Source organism: Armigeres subalbatus, chromosome 3 (genome assembly GCF_024139115.2).
Source record: "Armigeres subalbatus isolate Guangzhou_Male chromosome 3, GZ_Asu_2, whole genome shotgun sequence".
NCBI classification, from domain to species: domain Eukaryota; kingdom Metazoa; phylum Arthropoda; class Insecta; order Diptera; family Culicidae; genus Armigeres; species Armigeres subalbatus.
The window spans coordinates 369,998,011-370,017,273 of NC_085141.1; the positions used below are offsets into that span (position 1 = coordinate 369,998,011).

The 19,263-nt window shown below is 44.0% G+C and overlaps 1 protein-coding gene and 1 long non-coding RNA gene across 2 annotated transcripts; one reads left to right on the forward strand and one right to left on the reverse strand.

Moving 5' to 3' along the window:
- Nucleotides 1–2,527: 2,527 nt before the first annotated feature.
- LOC134223576 (uncharacterized) lies at nucleotides 2,528–11,294 on the reverse strand. Its single transcript, XR_009982623.1, has 4 exons — nucleotides 11,170–11,294; nucleotides 10,683–11,076; nucleotides 2,944–3,206; nucleotides 2,528–2,879 (listed from the first exon to the last, which is right to left on the reverse strand). It is a non-coding gene; the product is annotated as an uncharacterized LOC134223576 (long non-coding RNA).
- A 1,018-nt stretch (nucleotides 11,295–12,312) lies between these two features.
- Nucleotides 12,313–19,052, forward strand: LOC134226431 (proteoglycan 4-like). Its single transcript, XM_062707196.1, has 4 exons — nucleotides 12,313–12,563; nucleotides 12,643–12,810; nucleotides 13,500–18,453; nucleotides 18,516–19,052. The coding sequence occupies exons 1-4, from the start codon at nucleotides 12,521–12,523 to the stop codon at nucleotides 18,718–18,720; spliced, it is 5,370 nt and encodes a 1,789-aa protein (XP_062563180.1). The 5' UTR covers nucleotides 12,313–12,520; the 3' UTR covers nucleotides 18,721–19,052.
- Nucleotides 19,053–19,263: the final 211 nt, after the last annotated feature.

The window sequence follows — 19,263 nt, forward strand, 5'->3', positions numbered from 1 at the left end:
CCCAATTTATTTAACATAAGCTGCAGGTTGACATGAACATTATGTAGATGCGGGTTTTGTCGTGCACGGGCATTATGTCGTTTTCCAGGCGTGCTAAATACCAACGGATTAGCTCAGGATTCTCGAATTACTGGAACATGAAAAATGCAATTGAATTGAATACATGAATAAATTCTTTATCAACAATATGTTTTATGTTACGTACCTTTTTTTCTCTCGGCCAGTTTATGCTTATTGCTGGCGCACCACCATCTTTCTCTATAAATTACTGAAATGTTCATATATTATCGAATTATGTACAAATATCTTTAGTCTTTATGTTACCTTAACAGTTGGTGGAACGGGAAAATATTTTCTATCCTTCGAAATTTAAAACGTTCACTCACTCCGCTCAATCACTTCGATTAAAAAAAACCGGATCCAAATCCTCCAACTTGGAACGCCATGCTGTTTTTTTTCTCAATTACAAGTCTAATCGAAGTTATAAGTTTAGCCTTATACATTTTTGCCATTAGGCAAAACTTATACTATCCATGGCGTTGCCAAATATAATATATGAACACGCTAAATACATTATATGCAAATCTGTTATGAAGATTATATCCAGTGGAATGAAATGTATGTTGTGACACATAATGAAAGATATAATTCAAATAAAATAAATAAAATAATTACCGTTTTGACTCGAAGTCCGGACACCTAAGTACTGCCGAATTTTCAGTTCAATATTTCAAACGGAATTAAGTATTTGACACTTAGTGATAACACACCCTGTCAAGATTAATTTATCAAATTTGCTGTAGTGTACTGAGAATTACATTTTGTATGCACAAAATAGCTAATATTATCGAAAACATTGAACATCGCTTGCTTCGAAATCCGGACACAGTATGAGGGATGCTTCAAATACCGGACAATTTTGCTTCGAATTTCCGGACACTTCGAGTTTGGCCTATATTGATTCTCAAATAGCCAATTTAATCCGTTCAAAGACAACTAGAACATAGCATTCATATTTCTCGATTAATATAAATCCGTAAGGTAAGGTTTCTATACACATTTGTATGGAATCTGGCATCCCCCCGTTGTGTGTACCATCCGAAGTTTCTGCTCCGAGATTGACCAGGACTACCAAAAAACAGTATTTGAAACCAAGCAGGAGCATTTAACTGCAATATACAACATTGGGAATCTAATAATTTCATACAATCTCCCCCTCTCCTCTTTTCAATGTAGAGCGCTTTTTAGAAATTTGACGTGTCTGTGGGTAATGAAAAATTTTCTTCAAAACTACCTCTCAAATTCAACGTGGATAAGCTGCAATGGACATGAGAATCATTAGATGACCAAAATTCTATTCGCATCAATGATACCAAAAATAAATATGATAGGAGGAATATAAATGAATGAGAAATAAATATGATAGAGGGAAATGTGCCGATTTCCATCTCACTGAATATATATTCATCGCATCGCGAAACGATTTATTTTATCAGCCTGCGTGCTGACTGCGGAAAAAATCACAAAAGAAAGAAAGAAATAAATCAAACATTTTTTTTTTGTTTTTGATGGGATGAACATCGGAGAATTAAAATTATGCATTATCTTATCATTGTTAAGATATACTTCGAAATATAGACATTAGTGGTATTTATGTGTCTTTTAAAATCCGTTTCAGTTTGCTATTAGAAATCAAGAATTGAAAGGAGCGATTGAAATAATGAATTCATGCGGATTGATAAATCCAGGCTTGTCCGAGAAATGTTGAGTTTTTTTTATTAGACGGGTGTCGTTCACAACGTGTCTTTTTGTACAATTCTGTTAAAAAAGCTATTTTTACAAACTTGTTCATTTTTTTCTACAAAATGTGAATGGCTAAAAAAATACTTTTGAAGACAACCTTTCACTAGAAACTGAAGGCAAGTTTTGCTACTTGTGTGCAAATAATAAAGTGATACCATTTACAATATGTGTATGAGTATATATCGATAAGCTGAGAGCAAGCAATGTTCCTTTTGGGGTGCAGCAACTCAAATCTAACGAGATTGTAACTATGCTTGCTCATTACGAATCATTTGATTTCCTTTAACTTAACTGATAAACAGTTATTTAACATCATTTCAGCATGTCCGGCAATCGAAGCAATTGCAAGAACTTGCCTCGAAGTCCGGTCATACAGAAAATGTAATAAAATTACAAATCCATGAATTCCCGAGCAATTTCTCTAATTCATGACAAAGAGTGCTATCATACTATGGTAATAAAATACTAATACCCGTTGCAAATGATAGAATATAGAAAATATGAGCTTAGTTTTTCTAATGTTGAGTCTAAAGCTGCATGCTAAGAATAACGAAATTCACCGTTGATGATGACATGCCTTCATTTTTTATCTCTAATTTTCAAGTTTTTACCACAGATCACGGATTACTTACATTTGTTAAAATGGTTTCAAGTCTAAGAATCGTTCCCTGCATTGATAACCCAAGAAATACTTGTTGAGATGGTAAATAAAGTCAAATAACAATTGTAGTGTCCGGCTTTCGAAGCGTCCGGTAATTCGAAGCAAAACGGTACTTTTTTTTACGTGTGGATAGTACATTTTTTTCAGCCTTAAGGGGAAATCGAGGTAATCTTGATTCAAACCCGGTGTCCTTCAACATGGTTCTCCTTGAGACTGCTCATTTTAGAGATTTCCTTTATAGGATTAATTCCGAAATTTGTGGCGTTGGATGATCTAGCGTTGTTGCGTTCGATGATGTCCGCTATATGTCCGGATATTCACTTGCAAAAGCCGATGCGATTGCGGATGAATTTCACGCTTGATGGCTTTTTATGTTTTAGATTAACCGGTTCGGGATTTGAGCGACGTGCGACGTCTATAAAGAAAAGAAAAAAATGTAATGAGAACACAGAATTTGGTGTTGTTAGAGATTGGATTACCTAAGGGGAACCGGAGAAGCTGGATCGCGGTGAAGATAATTTGGATTTGTCTTCGGTGACTGAATCAAATGCCGACCTCTGCTATGATCAATTCTGCATATACCTCCGGATACTTGCTGTTCCATTCGTTCCTTACATGCTTCCCTCCGAAGGACACCGAACTGTATGTTGTCGTTTGAGTCCTTCTGTGAATTGCCATTTTTCGAACCAGAATCTTGTGGTTCGAAGAAATACTCTTCCGACGATCCGGTACTGCTGATTGTCTTGAGATAGAAAATAGAATAGAAATGAATAGAAAAAGAAAAAGCAACATAAAGTAGATATAGTAGGGGGAATGACGGCTTTGGCAGGTTTTGTTCTATTATTGGCAGGGGGGTTTTTATGACTGACTAGGCTCAAATTTGGCCTAAACATTCTTTGCATATCAAAGAATATTGTGGCCAAATTTCATAAAATTTGGTCGACAAAAACCCCCCTGCCAATGATAGAACAAAACCTGCCAAAGCCGACTTTCCCCCTAGTACCTAACTAAAATGGAAGATGGCCATGTAAAAAATCTACCACCATCATATACAACTTTGGAGGAACAAAAACCAATAAACACTCAGGAACACAACTCCAATGGGGCAAATCTTATATCCTGTGGGGGACTCAAGGTCGTTCTACCAGGCGAAAGGCCGGAACGGAACAACGGGAACATTCTCGTTAGGTCACTTTCTTGAATTCCTGGTTAAACTAACTTTATCGCTTCTTTGATCGGAATTAAGTTGCAGTTTTAGGGACGTTATGCTAAATAACCTTTTTTTATTTTTTGCCAATGAATAATTCAGTAACAGAATAGGAGAGAATGATATAAAAGACATAATATATTATATATTATATAAGATACACTCCAGCTTAAGCAAATTCTTCTGGGATATCAATAGTAATACCACACTACGCTGAGAATCCGAGGGATTGTGAAGTGAATGAGGTTTGAATTCTGATGGAATTCATCGAAATAAGAAGATCTTCTAATATTTTAGAGAGGAAGCTTTGGGGATTCCGAAGAAGAACTTAAATTCCGATGGTATGTATAGAATGAAGGATACCTGTCTGAATCTCCAAAGGATTTCCGTCAGATTCCCCAAAGGATTGTCGTCAGAATCCCCAAAGGATTCCCGTCGGAATCGCCTTCAAGGAAATCCTTGGATTATTCGAGATTCCGACGGGAATCCTTTCGGGACTCCGACAGGAATCCTTTCGGAAAACCAACGCGAATCGTTTCGGGATTCCGACGGGAATACTTTCAAGATTTCGACGGAATTCTGACGGGAATCCTTTCGCGATTACGAAGTGAATCCTTTCGGGATACCGACGGGAATTCTTTCGAGATTAAAACGGGAATCCTTTCCGGACTCCGACGAAAATCCTTTCATGATTCTGACGCTGAATCGTTTTGGGGCTCCGACGGGAATCTTTTCGGGATACCGACAGAAATAATTCCGATGGGAATCCTTTGGACATCCGGAGGGCAACCCTTTGGGGATTCCAAAGCGAAACCTTTGGGGGTTGTTAGGGCGTTTTTTGTGATTCCGACGGAAATTCTTTGAAGATTTCGACTGAAATCCTTTGGGGTTTCCAACAGTACTGCGATTGTCCCCCCTTTGGAGATTCCAACGTAAATCCTTAGTGATTTCTGACGGGGACCTTTGTGAATTCCGTTGGAAATGCTTATAAGATTTCGTCTGGAATCCTTTGAACATTCTAATGGGAATATTTTGAAGATTCTAACGACAATTATTGCAACAATAATTCTTTGATGGGGTTCTCAACGTGAATGCTTTGAGGTTCCGATGGAAATACTTTGAGGACTCCAACTGAAATACTTTGGGGACTCTCATGGAAATCCTTTTGGGATTTCGACGGAAATCCTTCGTAGATTCTGACGGGAATCCTTCGGAGATTACGACAGGAATCCTTCGAGAATTCCAACGGGAATCGTTCTGAGGTTGTGATGGAAATTATTGTAGGATTCCGCTGGATATTCCGTGAATTCTGATGGATTTTTTTCGTAGATTCCTATAGTGTTGCTTTGAATACTCTGACAGGAATCTTGCAAGGATTACGATGTAAATCCTTTGATTATTACTCTTTTTAAAAATTCCAACGAACAACTTTTAGGGTTTTGACACGAATCTTTTAGGGACACCGACGGGAATCCTTTGAGGGATTCCGACGGAATTCGTTTGGGGATTCCAAAGTAAATACTTTGAGGATCCCAACTGGAATCGTTTGGCGATTCCGTCGAAAAATCTTCGGGGTTCCGACCGGAATCTTGTGAGAATTCCGTTGAAAATACTTTTGCGATACCGTCTGGAATCTTTGTAAGTTGCCGACGGGAATTCTTTGGGATTTCGACGGGAATTATTTGAGGTTTCCGACGGAAATGCTTTGTTGATTCTGACGAAATACCTTTGGGGATTCCGACAGAAATCATTTGGGGATTCCGACAAAAATCGTTTGGGGATTCCGACAGAAATCCTTTAGGGACTCCGAAGAGAATTCTTTGGAAATTTCGTTGAAAATGCATTTGGGATTCTGACGGGAATCCTCTGGGGATTCTGACGAGAATCCTTTGAGGATTCTAACGGAAATCTTTTTAGAGATTCAAACGTTAATCCTTTGAGGACTTAGATGGGAATCCTTTGAGGATCCAGAGGACAATCGTTTGGAGATTCAAACAGGAATTCTTTGTAGATCTCGATGGGAATCTTTTGAGAATTCCGACGATAAGCCTTTGGTGATGTTGATAGATATCCTTTGAGGATTTCGACGGGAATCATTTAGGAATTCCGTTGGCAGCACTTTGGAGATTCTGACGGGAAACCTTTTAGGATCACCACGGGCATTTTTTGGGGATTTCGAAGGCAAAAATATCCCCAGAGGGTTTTCGTCGGAATCTCCAAAGGATTCCCGTCGGAATCCCAAATGTATTTTCAACGAAATTTTCAAACAATTCCCATCGAAGTCCCCAAACGATTTCTGTCGGAATCCCCAAAGATATTTCGTCAGAATCCACAAAGCATTTCCGTCGGAAACCTCAAATAATTCCCGTCGAAATCACAAAGGATTCCCATCGGGATCTCACAAAGATTCCAGACGGTATCGCAAAAGTATTTCCAACGGAATTCTCACAAGATTCCTGTCGGAACGCTGAACGTTTTTTGGCGGAATGGCCAAAAGATTCCAGTTGGGATCCTCAAAGTATTTACTTTGGAATCCCCAAACGAATTCCGTCAGAATCCCTCGAAGGATTCCCGTCGGTGTTCCTAAAAGATTTGTGTCAAAACCCTAAAAGTTGTTCGTTGAAATTTTTAAAAAGATTAATAATCAAAGGATTTCCATTGCAGGATCCTTGCAGGATTCCTGTCGGAGTATTCAAAGCAACACTATAGGAATCCACGAAAAAAATTCATCGGAATTAACGGAATACCCAGCGGAATCCTACAATAATTTCCATCACAACTCCAGAACGATTCCCATTGGAATCTGCGTAGGATTCCCGTTGGAATTCTCGAAGGATTCCTGTCGCAATCTCCAAAGGATTCCCGTCAGAATCTATGAAGGATTTCCGTCGAAATCCAAAAAGGATTTCCGTGAGAGTCCCCAAAGTATTTCAGCAGGAGTCCTCAAAGTATTTCCATCGGAACCTCAAAGCATTCACGTTGAGAACCCCATCAAAGAATTATTGTTGCAAGAATTGTCGTTGGAATCTTCAAAAGATTCCCATTAGAATGTTCAAAGGATTCCAGACGAAATCTTATAAGCATTTCCAACGGAATTCACAAAGGTCCCCGTTAGAAACCACTAAGGATTTACTTTGGAATCTCCAAAGAGTTCCAATCGCAGTACTGTTGGAAACCCCAAAGGATTTCAGTCGAAATCTTCAAAGAATTTTCTTCGGAATCCCAAAGAATCCCCAAAGCTCGGAATTATTCCTGTCGGTATCCCGAAAGTATTTCCGTCGGAGTCCCGAAACGATTCGCGTCAGAATCCCGAAAAGATTATCGACGGAGCACGTTGTAATCGCGAAAGGATTCCCGTCGGCATTCCGAAAGGATTCCCATCAGAATTCCGTCGAAATCTCGAAAGGATTTCCGTCGGAATCCCAAAACGATACGCGTTGGTCTTCCGAAAGGATTCCTGTCAGAATCCCGTCGGAATCTTAAGGTGACTCGGGAAGGCACTACACACCGTTGTATTTTTCCTATCTTTTGTCTCTTTCTAGCATTGCTACAATGCCACCTCGTAATTTTGGAGCGGCGTATTCCGGTTTTCAGTTGTCTGATGTAACTGTAAATGTATCAGAATGTAGATTGCGAGTAAGAACGCGCCGTTGATACTTTTTCGAAATCATCTTTGTTGTAAAAAAAAGATTAAACATTCAATGATGAAACTGATGACGATTTGATGATTGTTTGTGCTTCCCGTGTCACTTTAAAAGGATTCCCGTCGGAATCCCGAATGGATTCCCGTCGGAATCCCGAATGGATTCCCGTCGGAATCCCGAATGGATTCCCGTCGGAATCCCGAATGGATTCCCGTCGGAATCCCGAATGGATTCCCGTCGGAATCCCGAATGGATTCCCGTCGGAATCCCGAATGGATTTCCGTCGGAATCCCGAATGGATTCCCGTTGGAATTCCGTCGGAATTCCGAATGTATTCTCGTCGGAATCCTGATTGGTTTCCCATCGGAATCCCGATTGGATTCCCGTCGAAATCCCGAATGGATTCCCGTCGGAATCCCGAATGGATTCCCGTCGGAATCCCGAATGGATTCCCGTCGGAATCCCGAATGGATTTCAGTCGGAATCCCGAGAGGCTTCCCGTCGGAATCCCGAGAGGCTTCCCGTCGGAATCCCGAGAGGCTTCCCGTCGGAATCCCGAGAGGCTTCCGTCGGAATCCCGAAAGGATTCCGTCGGAATCGAAAGGATTCCCGTCGGAATCGAAAGGATTCCCGTCGGAATGGAAAGGATTCCGTCGGAATCCCGAAAGGATTCCCGTCGGAATCCCGAAAGGATTCCGTCGGAATCGAAAGGATTCCGTCGGAATCCCGAAAGGATTCCGTCGGAATCCCGAAAGGATTCCGTCGGAATCGAAAGGATTCCCGTCGGAATCTCGAGAGGATTCCCGTCGGAATCCCGAAAGTATTCCCGTCGGAATCCCGGAAGGATTCCCGTCGGAATCCCCAAACGATTCCCGTCGGAATCCCGAAAGGATTCCCGTCGGAAATTTCGAAAGGATTCCCGTCGGAATCCCGAAAGGATTCCCGTCGGAAATTTCGAAAGGATTCCCGTCGGAAATTTCGAAAGGATTCCCGTCGGAATCCCGAAAGGATTCCCGTCGGAATCCCGTTGAAAATTTCGAAAGGATTCCCGTCGGAATCCCGAAAGGATTCCCGTCGGAATCCCGAAAGGATTCCCGTCGGAATCCCGAAAGGATTCCCGTCGGAATCCCGAAAGGATTCCCGTCGGAATCCCGAAAGGATTCCCGTCGGAATCCCGAAAGGATTCCCGTCGGAATCCCGAAAGGATTCCGGTCAGAATCCCGAAAGGATTCCGTCGGAATCGAAAGGATTCCCGTCGGAATCGAAAGGATTCCCGTCGGAATCCCGAAAGGATTCCGTCGGAATCCCGAAAGGATTCCGTCGGAATTGAAAGGATTCCGTCGGAATGAAAGTTCCGTCGGAATGGAAAGGATTCCGTCGGAATCCCGAAAGGATTCCGTCGGAATCCCGAAAGGATTCCTGTCGGAATCCCGAAAGGATTCCGTCGGAATCGAAAGTTCCGTCGGAATCTGAAAGGATTCCGTCGGAATCCCGAAAGGATTCCCGTCGGAACTCGAAAGGATTCCCGTCGGAATCCCGAAAGGATTCCGTCGGAATCCCGAAAGGATTCCGTCGGAATCCCGAAAGGATTCCGTCGGAATCCCGAAAGGATTCCGTCGGAATCGAAAGGATTCCCGTCGGAATCCCGAAAGGATTCCCGTCGGAATCGAAAGGATTCCCGTCGGAATCCCGAAAGGATTCCCGTCGGAATCCCGAAAGGATTCCGTCGGAATCGAAAGGATTCCCGTCGGAATGGAAAGGATTCCCGTCGGAATCGAAAGGATTCCGTCGGAATCGAAAGGATTCCCGTCGGAATCGAAAGGATTCCCGTCGGAATCCCGAAAGGATTCCGTCGGAATCGAAAGGATTCCGTCGGAATCGAAAGGATTCCCGTCGGAATCGAAAGGATTCCCGTCGGAATCGAAAGGATTCCGTCGGAATCCCGAAAGGATTCCCGTCGGAATCGAAAGGATTCCGTCGGAATCGAAAGGATTCCGTCGGAATCCCGAAAGGATTCCCGTCGGAATCCCGAAAGGATTCCGTCGGAATCCCGAAAGGATTCCCGTCGGAATCCCGAAAGGATTCCAATCGGAATCGAAAGGATTCCCGTCGGAATCCCGAAAGGATTCCCGTCGGAATCCCGAAAGGATTCCCGTCGGAATCCCGAAAGGATTCCCGTCGGAATCTTGAAAGGATTCCCGTCGGAATCCCGAAAGGATTCCCGTCGGAATCCCGAAAGGATTCCCGTCGGAATCCCGAAAGGATTCCCGTCGGAGTCCCGAAAGGATTCCCGTCGGAATCCAGAAAGGATTCCCGTTGGAATCCCGAAAGGATTCCCGTCGGAATCCCGAAAGGATTTTCGTCGGAATCCCGAGAGGATTCCCGTCAGAATCCCGAAAGACTTCTCGTCAGAATCCCGAAAGGATTCCCGTCGGAATCCCGAATGGATTCCCGTCGGAATCCCGAATGGATTCCCGTCGGAATCCCGAATGGATTCCCGTCGGAATCCCGAAAGGATTCCCGTCGGAATCCCGAAAGGATTCCCGTCGGAATCCCGAAAGGATTCCCGTCGGAATCCCGAAAGGATTCCCGTCGGAATCACGAAAGGATTCCCGTCGGAATCCCGAAAGGATTCCCGTCGGAATCCCGAAAGGATTCCCGTCGGAATCCCGAAAGGATTCCTGTCGGAGTCCCGAAAGGATTCCCGTCGGAATCCAGAAAGGATTCCCGTTGGAATCCCGAAAGGATTCCCGTCGGAATCCCGAAAGGATTTTCGTCGGAATCCCGAGAGGATTCCCGTCGGAATCCCGAAAGGATTCCCGTCGGAATCCCGAAAGGATTCCCGTCGGAATCCCGAAAGGATTCCCGTCGGAATCCCGAAAGGATTCCCGTCGGAATACCGAAAGGATTCCCGTCGGAATCCCGTCGTATCGGAATCCCGAAAGGATTCTCGTTACCATTGTGAAAGAATTCCCGTCGGTATCTCGAAAGAATTCCCGCCGGTGTCCCGAAAGGGTTCTTTTCGTTATCGCGAAAGGATCCCCGTTGGAATCCCGAAAGGATTCCGTTCGTAGTCACGAAAGGATTCCCGTCGGAAACCCGCAAGGATTCCCCTCGGAACCTTGAAAGGATTCCCGTCGTTATCGCGAAAGGTTTGCCGTCAGTATACCGAAAGGTTTCCCATCGGTATTCCAAAATTATTGCCATTGGAATCATGCAAGAATTCCCGTCAGAATCTCGAAAGGATTACCTGAAGGAGTTCCGAAACAATTTCCGTCTGAGTTTCGAAAGGATTCTCGTCGAAGTCTTAGGCAAATTATTATAAACCGATTCTCTTCATTTTAATCTTACGGTCTATTTCACTCACCTTGCCTTATATATCCTAGCATTTTCTAGAAGCAGTTCACTGAAGCCGATTCCACCTCCGGATGCCTCAAATAAACTACCAAAAGATGAATACTACCAACGGGTTCGCGATAGCCGACGGAACTTCAAAAATTATATTTTGGAATCCACTATATATAGTCGTGGTTAGTTAGCACGAATATCGGGTATGCACCAGAATGTTCGGAGCGCACCGGCATGCCGGCCGCGGCATGACGAAGGATGAAAGTTTTAGCAGGGCTAATCGATGCGATGGATTGAGTACATTATTGGTGATAATCGCTTATGGTTTCCAGTCAGTATCCTTGGTATATTACTTGTGTGGTCCAGATTCCACAACTCAAGCATCCGATAGAAAAAAACAATCGCTGATCCGGCTGGAAGCAAAAGAAAACAAAATTAATATTCCATCTCCTACGAAATGTTGTATTTCAGGTACAAAACTTTGCAATTTATTATAAGATACTTACCCTTCGTAGGAATGGTTATATTTATATTTATATTTTAGGATCTGTCTCATTTGGAGAATTAAACTGAAATTAAACTTAAAAGTGACATCTCAATAATTATCGAATAACCCTGCTTGCAGAGCATGATTACTTTTGACAGATATCGAATCATTTTGCATCGATGTCTTATTGGAATTGCTGGGTAGCACCAGCCATTCTTATGACCGGGTTATTTGTTAATTTCCGAACTGTCACTTTTAAGTTTAATTCTCCAAATGAGACAGACCCTTAATATTTTGAAATTTAATAATTTAATCAAAAATTCACAAAAATCTAGATTGCTTTGAGAATAGGTCGTATGTGCAAAAAAAAGATTCTCTTTGATCACGCTCTCTTTCGCTAATATATCGGCTAGTTTTGCATGTTTTGCTACATTTCCACTTCAGCATGATAGACAAAGCTATTGTCTTTGGATATCTGCCAAGAAATTCGAGGTAAACTGTTGTATAGTTTCGTAATAATCTAAAGAGAATAGATCCAAAGAGAAACTCTCTTTTGCACATACGACCTATTTTCAACGCACTCTAGAAATAGGCTCGACAATCGTATACGAAACATGACAGCGAAAAAACAAACATGGACATGGCCGCGATCGTGCGAATGCCGATTCTGGGCAGTGTTGCCGATATTTAATATTGCATTTTAATTGAATGTGAAATAGCATTCAAACTGTGTAATTTCACACATTTGTTCATGATTGACTGGTTGCATCTATTTCGATGTAATATTCACTATTTTATTGCTTGAATATTACACCGAAGCAACGCACTAGGATATGGTAAATCTGAATCTGTGTAATTTTGAAGCGACGTAAGATAACATAAAAATATAAACAAATATGCATTTGAAATTCGCTTTTACATCGGATTTTGAGTACGTTCATTTGATTACATCGATGAATATTACTATCTTTTTTGCTGTGAAGGCGTAGTCTACGAAATAGTAACTTTTACCATGGAATTTTTTTCTGTGTATAGATATATTGTAAAAAAGCACAAACCAGCTAATTTTCAGCGGTTGTTTTCACTCAGTGCTAAGCAATGAAACGCGATTTTCGCGCCCAAACACTCGCAACTTGACAGCAGCTGTTCCAGAGCTCTCACGATTGCGGCACTCAACGCTCAAACATTTTTGCGTTTTGTAAACATCAGCGTTGCTTTTTGTGTCGCGTTTGTCGGAATTTTGTGTATATTTCGATAAATTTTCGCTCGAAAACCCGCCATTCCGGAAGAAAACTATTGATAATGTTGGCGCTTCGCTCCGGTGTTGGATTGTGAGTGGTTTCCGATCGATTTTGTAGCAAACCGAAACGATGGAAATAATTCCCAACTCGTACATCGCTCGCGTCGTTTTGGGTGAGTAGCTGCTGACAAATAGAAAATAGTTTTCCAATCAGCCAGCGGTCCGAATCCTAATTGGAATCCTCTCTTCCAGCGTACCTATACGAGGAGAAGCTGAACCAGGCGGCGATTGAATTTTGCAAGACTAGTCCCTATCTGCGGGAGGAGCGGGAATTTGTCAAGCGAGGCTTCCGGCCGACCACTTGCATCAGCTTGAAGCTGACGACGCTGTTTCGCGATTATGGCGAGATGCAGCAGAAAGGTAACTGGCATGAAATTACTTACAATCATTGGGAAACTTAATATTTCGGAATCAAGTCCATTGGATTTGTAGTTTGGAGAAAAATGTCGGGCCATTTGTTAAGTTTATTACATCCAATACATATTCGGTATAATCAGTGGCGTAGCCAGAAAATGAGTCTGAGGGAGGTTTCCTGAGCATTTTTTTTAATTTGAGAGCAGGGATTGAACTTATCATTTCATTATAATTTAGTTTTCAGTCAATAACTCAGTCCAGAGGCGGAATTCAGAGAAGTGTTGTATGGCGGACTTCTAGCGCTATTTCCCCTCTACAACTTAGTCTTAGGGTACATTGTACTATGTCTAATATTTACAATGTGAAACGCTAGTACCACTTAATATAGTAAATGATAATAAGTGTTATTATCATTTAGTATATTCAATGATACTGGCGACTCACGCTGTAAATATTAGACATAGAGCAATGTACCCTCAGACAAAGTTGTAGAAGGGAAATAGCGCTAGAAGTCCGCCATACAACACTTCTCGGAATTCCGCTTCTGGAATGAGTTATTGACTGAATACTAAATGATAAGTTCAATCCCTGTTTGAGAGGTTTTGAAAAAAATTTCTTCTAAAAATTCGGTTTCTGGGGGTGCAGGTTATTGGTCTGAAATATTTAATATAATTGTATACCTTCCATACTTTCAGTGGACGTCTTCGTTCAGAAGCACGGAGTGGAGCTGGACATACAGCAGGATCTGTCTCTGGTGAAGAAGGTTGAAATGGTTTTGGCGTTGCTGAAGCAGGCACACAAGAACAGGCGAAGTGTTGTTGATGGGTTGATGGCGAAAAAGGACTCCCGTAAATCAGGTTTGGTTTGTAAACGGAAGCGGTCGGTTCCATCGCCACACCCATCGCTGTCGAGCAGCACTCCAGAAGTTGGTGAACCGAAGCAGAAACGAATATGTACTAATCCGCCAGCATGCATCGTGTTGAACGATTCGGGAAGAAACTTATCCAATTTGTCGCATATTTCTCCGATTGGGGTAGCGGACGATAGCACGCAGGAATCGTGCAGGGATGATGACGGTGATGAAGGACATGAAGGTGGAGAGGAGGAAGACGATGTGTTGGATGTGAGGAAATTTCCTTCAATTGATCTCTTTTCTCGGACGCTTTTGGAGAATGAGAACTATTCGGAGAAGATTGCGGATTTGATTAACAAAGGGCGGGAGACGTCGCTGTGTGCCCAACCTGATCCTAAGGAAGGTCCCAGCGTAGCTATGGAGGAACACGTTGACGAGTTGATCTCGTTCATAGTGAATAATGCGGTGAAAGACAAGGTCTTCGATGATATTCTAGCCGATATCAGCAGTAAGGCTATCGAGGAGCAGACGGGAAATAACGAAGATGGAACAACTACACCCCCATCGGCAGATACGCCAATAAAGGATAGACTCCGGAAGACCTGCAGAAAAAACTACAATCCTAGTTCGGCCAAGCGCTCTTCTAAAAAAGTGAAAGTGATTTCGGATGTTCCTTACTATGGAGGATTACCAGAAGGCATAGACGTTGAGAAATCTGAGCCTGCTTCGGTGACCGTTGTGAAGGTAGAACCCACTGCTCAGGCATCGGAAAAAATCAATACACAATCGACTATAGCGATGATTCAACCGGAAGTTTCTTCGACAGCAGAACAACCGATCGCGACAACTTCCACAACTCAATTCTACGTAATACAACCAGATAATACCACGAAATTGGTTGACATCAATCAGCTACAGTTTCCTACTCAACAGACTGGTGGCCTGTCGGATGCACTCGGTTCGATTCCATCCACAAGCGCGTTTATTCCAGGAACTGGTATTCTGGAGAACGCCTATTTTATCAGTGTTCCAAATTGCTACATCGAGTCCAACAACCAAGTTCCCATTTATCTGAACGCATATGCACCGCCAGTAGTGGAACCATCTGTGAGTAATCCTTCAGTTGCCGTTGCGCCCGAACCTAGTCTAGAGAAGTTCCTTATCTTTCCGTCCTCGTCTTCGAGAACCTCTATCGTTAGCAGCATAACAGATACAGCCGCAGCCACATCAACAATCAGTAGTTCATGTACTTCAACTGTATCCACCACGGCTATTAATAATATTTGCTCGTCATTCGTACCGCTGCTGCCCAAGCCGGAAGCAAAATCTCCACCCCAGCCGACAGTTCCCGTAATCCCCAAAGAGGAAGTCGAAATCACTCCCCAAAATACTGTCACTTTGGACGTCAAAGCACGTAGCAATTCCACTCCAAGCCACAAAGCGTCGCATATTCGGATTCTGAATTTCCACACTCCTGCGAAGCAGTCCGCTCTAGCCGCGGGAATCTCGAATAGAGTTGCAACCCCCGGTTCTGCTCCTCCGGCCGTCGATGTCCGAAGCCGTTGCGCTCCTTCACTGGTCGAACGAATGGAGTCTATTCCCGAAACTGTCAATAAACCCAATAAACCGGATCCAACGAAATCTCCCGACAAATCAATCGACCTGAATAAATCCAGTTCCGGTGGTCCCGCTCCTAATCCCAACTCCGTTTCCAACACACCCCGTGTAGCCAAGGATCCCAGAACCTGCGTTCGTGTGCTTTCCCGATCCGCCAGCAAAGAAGCCGTTATGGAGCCTCCAAAACCTATGGTGGAAATACCTTCGGCTGCCGTAGCAGAAGTGCAGAAAAAGATTTCAACTACGCCGAGGGTTAAAATCAGCGACGCCGAAATGGAAGAATGGCGCCGGATTCGATCGGTGTCCAAGTCCAACTTTGACCAACATCTCCGTCTTATGGAAGAACAGCGACTGAAAACTACTCCTTGCGCACCGATACGCAAGAAGCGTAAGAAACCATCCAACCGGAAAGCACCTCCTGCAAATAAAGTTCCCGCATCGCCGGAGGAACCGGAATCAACATCAGCGAAGGGGTGTGATTCTTTCGAATCTTTGGATGCAGCCGACACCAGTATTACCGACCTACACGGTCAAATGTTAGAAGACGCACTGGCGTCGGCCAAGAAACCGGAAGTCGAAAAACAACCTGCGAAAACTCCTGCAAAAGGTAAAACATCGAGCAAGGATCCCAACACCAGCGAGGAACATGGAAGCAAAATCTACGTTAAGATTGCCACGCCGCGGAAAAAAACACCCATGAAGACAAGTCCGAGACGAAGGTTTTCTAAGGGTGAAAAATCAGTGAAAAGGCGGCGACCGAGTAATCCTCGAAAGAAACAGGCGATTGAGAAGAAGTCAGTTGAACAACAGGAAGAGGAGATACAGAAAGAAGAGCCTATGGAAGAGGAAATTGTGGTCGAGGAAGTAACGACAGTCAAGGTGGTCGAAAAGACCACGATAGTGTTAAAGAATCATGACGCTGAAGAAAACAAAGAATCTGATACAACGGATGCCATTGCACCAAAGCCGGTTTCAGTGCCGGAACCAGAGCCGGAATCGGAGTCGAAGCCGGTCTCCCATGCAAATCCGATATCGGAACCAAAACCGATACAAGAACCAGAGCCAGAGACACCAGTTAAAACAGAAGAAAACTCGCTGTCTCAAGTGGAAGAGACCCCTCCCGAAGTTCCCAAGCCGGTGAAAGACCACCCGAAGCTACTGGCGAAGAAATCCAGTGCCGAATATGTTCGCAAGGAGCAGGAACAATCGTCCGCTATCGCCAGCACATCCTCAGGCTCTCATGAATTGCAATCAGAGAAGTCGCATACGAGCATTGATTGTTCTTTTAGCACTTCGTTATTTCTTGAGACCCCACTTAAGGCCGATTTCGGAAGTTTTCCGATCACACCTCGATTCCTGATGCCAGCACAGATCGAAAACACGCCCATGACAAGGAGCATACGAGAAGGAGTGCAATCCAACTCCTCGATGAAAAAATCTGGAGACATTCACACGCCTATCTTCCCAATAACCCCAGGACTGATTAGTACGCCCAAGTCGACCAATTCGGTTAGCCCGCACAGCATGGGTGGAACCGGTGGATTCAGTTCTCGCCGAACTGATTACTCATCTGGAAGCTCCTACTACAAACCCGACGAATCCGAAGATTTGGACAAGAATCTTGAAGCTATGCTCCACGGCGAATGGAAAAAGCGAAAGGCGGAAGCTAGCGGTGAGCTCTCGGTGGAAAAGATTCTTGTCGAAGAGCCCCCACCTCAATTGGAGGCAAATCCTCAGCTTGAACCAAATCCACAAGAACAGGAAGATGCCACGGCAAATGTGACTGTATCCTCGACAGATTCCTCCAGTAGTTCAAGCTCGTCGTCGGATTCCAGTGGCAGCGACGGAAGTTCCACGGAAAACACCCCAATCAAGCGCCCGGAAAATTCTCCCACACCCAGTCCCATCAAGCCATCGACTCAGTACCTCAATGCAAACGACGCTCGCCGCCAACAGCAGGCTGAACTGGAGGCCAAGAAGCAGCGTACGATCGCCCGCATGAAGAATGCCAAACCCGCGCAACCTAAAAAGATGGAACGAAAATTTGTTGCCCCGCTTGGCTTCAAATCACGGAAGGTAGTTATCTCTCGGAAGGACCTCCTACCGAAGATAGCCCCTCCACCCGTTCCAGCGACGAGCCTCACACCGTCCGCTTCCTCCAAGCGCAAAAATCCCACACCTCGCAAAGTAATCGTTCTTGACAGGGTTCTGACTATGAGTCCCAAAAAGCACTCTCCCAAGCGGAGAACGCTCTGTCAGCCGCAAGAAACACATCGGAAGTCGCCGCGCACCACCCTTCCGATCACCGAGCAGGACGTGCAGCGCATTCTAACCCCTCGAAAAGATCAAGTCATCGAAGGAACATACGAAAGTGAGAACCTGTCGCGATTGATCTGCACACCGGACATTCCCGATCTGGATCCGGATAAGAAACCCGTGTACGCCTTCATGAGCCCGGATCGTGGGGTTGAACCAAATAAACCCAAAGGAACACCTGATTCGAACAAGGAAAATCAATCCTTGGAGGAGCCAAAACAATCAGTTCCCAACACAGAAGAGGCACACACAAGCAGTGAAGAAGAGGATGACCCATACAGCGATTGTAAATTCGAATCGTGCTACGAAGACACCAAGTGTAAGTCGTTCTTCCGGGTAACGTTTAATGAGAAGAAATCTATCGCTTCCGGTGAGCAATCAGCTGAGCTCCAACCCATCAAAAAGTTGAACATTGTGCTGGAAGAGGGTCGCAGGGTTTGTCTCGATGTTCAAGATCCAATCGTAATTTTTGAACAGTCGCCCTCGCCATCAAAGCCCCCCAAAACAGCTGCACATCCCAAGAAGAAGGCAACCTCCAGCAAACCTAGGAGGAACACTGCGAGGATACCCAAAAAGTCTACCAAGCCGATGGAACCCCCTCCACTTCCGATCAGTGCCGTGTCGAAGCTCAAAGCTAAAATCAACGTCATACCGGCGGTCCGTGGCTTGGGGTTGTCACCAGCCGCAAGGAGAACGGCGACACAGCTTCTGGTCGCCAAACGGCGTCACGAACGGGAAATTTTGGCAGCTAGCTCGAAAAAGCTGAAACCCGAAGAACCTCCAGCGGACAAGCCCAAGATTAAGCCGCTTTCGTTGGCGCCGTCGTCTGAAAACATCGCAGCCTCATCTAGCAGAGAGTTACCGTAAGTTTGAAACATCGAACGTTAGGACAGTTGGTTTGTATAAGACGCTTCCGCTTTTCCAGAGTTTCCCCCTCACCAAAGATGCCTCTGAAGCTGGACATGAAAAAGAAGCAACAGGAACAGAAACGCCGAACGTCGGCGACGGAATCGGAAACGGGAAATACTGCTGTGGCGGCGCCGAAGGACGCGAAAGCAGGTGCTGCTTCGGAAAAGAAACTCGAGGGTGAATTTGTAATCGATGCGGTTCTTACGCACCTTCATGGATAGTGATGTCGGCGATGAGTTAGTACAACCTTATTGATTAAGTTTAATTTGGCACCACCGTATTGTGGGCATATTTTTTTTAAGAGTCGATGATGCTGTCGATTTCGATAGCCGTATTTTAGTTACAATGGTATTATCGAGTGGTAAGACTAAAGCTGTACATTTTTTGTTTGTATAGACGATGCTTTCTATATTTGACTATCGAGAGATCGAGAAATGTTGGTTCTGTAACGACGGAAAGATTAAAAACGCTTATGGTTAATTATGTCTTATTTTCTATTTTTAAAGTCAAACTAACTACTCAATAAACTGTATAAATGGACAAGTGAGTAGAACAGCCAACGGAAATTATTTCATCCGAAATTCATTTCGAATCGGCGTGAAAGTGATCGCTTTGAGGAATAAATAGAACTTCGCATATGATGTTAAGTAGAAAGGTTAATTATTAGAAGCGTGTACGATCGGGACATAGCTTTCATGTGTTCCATGTGACACCCTGCATATGTTCCTACGGACATGAGAAGAATAATCATTCAATGCAAACAC